The sequence below is a fragment of the Chionomys nivalis genome, chromosome X (genome assembly GCF_950005125.1).
Source record: "Chionomys nivalis chromosome X, mChiNiv1.1, whole genome shotgun sequence".
NCBI classification, from domain to species: Eukaryota; Metazoa; Chordata; class Mammalia; order Rodentia; family Cricetidae; genus Chionomys; species Chionomys nivalis.
Genome location: NC_080112.1, coordinates 91,174,405 through 91,178,070, shown reverse-complemented (window position 1 = coordinate 91,178,070; position 3,666 = coordinate 91,174,405). Strand labels below are relative to the sequence as shown.

Sequence of the window (3,666 nt, the reverse complement as noted above, 5' to 3'; positions counted from 1 at the left end):
TCAACATTTATTAATAGGTATAAATGGTTACATTGGAAAAGGAGGAACAAAACATCTTATTTCTAAGTAGCCATACATTTTGTGGGAGGGGAAGTAAATGCTATATTTTTCTTTATACTGGAGCTAAAAACACACAAAATTATTATACAAGATTCTTTTTCACACATTTCAGGTTGACACTAATTTTGTACTTGTTACAGAAAATATTTAAATAAAGTAATTACTCAGAGGTTTTATCTTTTAAAATAATCTGCAGAGTCAAAATGCCATTTGTACAAACACTGAAATTTTTCTTTCATAAATTAAACTCAGGAGATATAACCTTACTTTTGACACAAACATTTTCTGTATGATGATGTGCAAGGTATCACTGACTAAGCTGAGAAAATTTATCAAGCATAGCCTCTATTTTCTAGTTTTTCTCTTTCCTATATCAACTGTTAAGTCTGTAGCTCCAAATTGCATTCACTATTTTGACTAGGAAGAAATTCTCTATCCCCATTTTGTAAATTACCGAAGAAACAGAATCTGTAAGCAGTTAAAATATTTCTCTCTTCTTGATTATTACCTCTAGTATACACATGAAAAGCAATAAAAACATTCATTTATTTTCCTTGGAAAGGTTGTACTTAGTCTTATCTGAATCGAAATAATCTGGACAAGGTCTGTTACTGTTGTACCACTGAAATAAGAGACCATGGTCATACTGTGTTTAAAGGGGGGAGGCAGGATTCAAATAGTCAAGTCTAAACTTAGTACTTTAGGAAATTCTATTCTCTTTAACATTAAGTAAACTAATGAGGTTGATGGCCTAGGTTTAGAACTCTCCTTGTGTACCCACACTAGCATTGATTTTAGTGCCATTGCTTGTAGAATTGATGAAAAACATTTAAATTCTGACTGCTTCTCCTTCCTAAATATGTCATTGTCACTTGTTCGACTCCAGGCAACTAAGTGCCTTGGTTGTGGAAGTGTAGTGCTATGGGATTGATGAAGCTGTATTTTAAATAAAATGATTAGATCTTGTGTGGAAGCTCCTACTTTGGACATTGTATTTTTCAGATGACCTGAGAATTCAGCTAGCTGCTTTCATATTTCTATTTTAGCCTCATCTCACTACATCTGCTGCTATGAATGTTGAGTCCAAAATTTTACCTTTCATTTTCTTCCTGTAGAATCTTAAGCAGTTTTTTGTTGTTTGTTTATCTTTTTGTTGTTTGTTTGCCTTTCCTGTTAGACCTTCTTGCTAACAACCCACATAGACTGTTAACAGTTCATATATTTGTGAGAAAGATGTTTTTACTATATGCTTATATATTGGCTTTGTTGGTGGTTTTGTGAGTTACGGTTGTAGTAGGTTAGTTTATCATTAAGAATAAATTTTACAGTTGAAATTACTTTAGAACTCTTCCTTTTAGAAAGTAATCTGTCTCAGTATTGGAGCTATTTGTGATAGTCCCTCAGTAAAGTAGGGCAGCAGTTGGATTTGAATATATGAGCACTTCAGATAAGACTAAGATTATTTTGGAACAGACCCTTGCCAAATGTGTGTTGGTTCATTTTGCTCTCATAATTCCTTTTTCTGTGTGTCTGAGTTGTATTCAGCACCACTTCCTGCCTCCCTTGTCCGTGATTTGGCTCATTTCCACAAAAAACAGTTTTACCATCATTCACCAATACTAGGGATAGAGGTGGAAAATCGGTTTAACATAAACTACACTGTCAAAAGCAAGTCTACAGACACATTTACATTAACAATTCCTCATTTCACATCCAGCAGACATTACACAAGAATGTAGACGGATTCTTGTTGGTGTTGACATTTAAAAAGAACAGGTGGTGCCCAATGAGCAGGTTTACTTTTCTACCATATAAATTGTTAATCTCCACAAGCAACACATATGATGGTAAAACTATGCTTGCTCAGTAGGTCATTGTTTAGTGGATATCAATCCTGAGATGGCTACCATATTCATCCTAACTTCATTTGAACTTGTGTTGTAATTAAGTACTCCTGGACTATGGGAAAGAGTTTGAATGTGTAAATGTAGCTTTCTTTGAAGGCAGAATTGAATTCTACGAATCCACTAGGATTTTTACATTATATCTCTAACAGTTCACACATGCAGATTCCACTGTTCCCCAGTGGATATTGCAGCTGCAACCTGAATTAGGTTATCTGAACCTAAAATTGTCTGCTAGGTTTTCTTTCCAGAAAGCAATTAATTAAATTGAGGTGCTCTTTCCCCCCCTATATTTAAACACCTCGGTAAAATGTCATTTTTCTGATAAAAAATATTTCAAATCCTGTCTTTAATCTTAGAAATGCCTTTATATCAACGATGATTAAAACTATCCACAGTAGATAGGACCCTATAAATATACCAGCTAATTATATTTTTTCTTGCCAATGTTTGAGCTGTAGTAACTATTATTGGTTAGAATGCAGTAGAAGATTTTATTTTTGGAAAAAAGTACACATCCTAAATACCAACTTTGATACTCTCAAAATTTAAAATACATAAGTTAACCAAAATATACAAACACGGGAAAGCAAAGCAGCTAAATTATTAGCTATGACACACCCTGTAGAGTAAATATCTCATTGGCACACGTTAAGAAACTAACACATCTTTAGGAAACAAAACCTCAACAGTCCCCACAATTAGAAGTTATGGTGTCTTAAAACAGAAAGGCCAGGTCTACCTAGAAACCACAAGCTGACAATTCTTTGGAGTCCAGTCTCCCTTTCATGCTGTTCATTGTGTTTATTGAACCAGCATGGGCAGCGTGTAGCACTGAAGAGCAACAAAGACAGGCAGGTTGATTTGCCTTATCTGATAGCTGGTAGGGACTGCAGACCATATCCCTCAGCTCTGTGGGGAGATGGGTGTGAGATCCTGAGGAAAGTCAGGAATCTGTGCGGCAGCTTGGTAGCAAAGTGGCACCAGGAGCTTCAACGAGACAAGGGTAAGAACAGCAAAGCAAAGGGATTAAGCACCCAACTGCATCTCTGCTGACTGGGGCAATTCCGCTTCCGTTGGTTTCGAGATGGATCTAGTATTTATAGATATAAAAAGGCAAATTATAATAACAGTAAAACAGAACACGAAGAATGTGGCTGTAAAAGACGGAAAATAATAAGAGTTCCACTCCTTGGCGGGGGACCATGAGGGAACCGTTTTGCGGTCACCTCTGAGAATGAGGAATTACAAATGTTCTCTTGAATTTTAGAACAGATGACGGGGGGGGGGGGGGCTTGACTTAGAGCCGAGTTGTAACTTGTTCTTCCTGTTTATCACCCCATTTGTGCATGAGCAAGTCACAAGCCTCTCCCCAAGTTTCAAACACATCCTCTGATGAGTCTAAAAGTTTAGAATTTGAGGAGCAGATGCTGGATACACAGTGAAGAGAGCTGGAACAGGCTAGGGGGCATTCACTGCTCCTAGCAGCACCCCGGATTTCACCTAACTCTATCTCACCGAGGTTCAAATCGCTTTTAGAACAGGCCTCTGCCTTCCCTTTCTCCATCTGAGAATATCTGATGTCGTCCCACATATAATGCTGCTGGGCAATGCCATCGGAGATGGTGTACATTGGCTCTGACGTAGGTTCAGAGCTCTGACCATTAAACTTGGAGAATAGGAGACCCAATTTCTTGAAAGA

The 3,666-nt window shown here is 37.2% G+C and overlaps 1 protein-coding gene across 2 annotated transcripts in view; it reads right to left on the bottom strand.

Moving 5' to 3' along the window:
• Trpc5 (transient receptor potential cation channel subfamily C member 5) overlaps positions 1-3,666 on the bottom strand; it is a 310,345-nt gene continuing 306,679 nt past the window's right edge. For both annotated transcript variants that reach the window (XM_057759928.1, XM_057759929.1), the window contains exon 11: positions 1-3,666. This exon is cut by the window's right edge and continues 291 nt beyond it. In XM_057759928.1, the coding sequence (XP_057615911.1) occupies positions 3,265-3,666 (402 nt within the window). In that variant the 3' untranslated portion in view covers positions 1-3,264.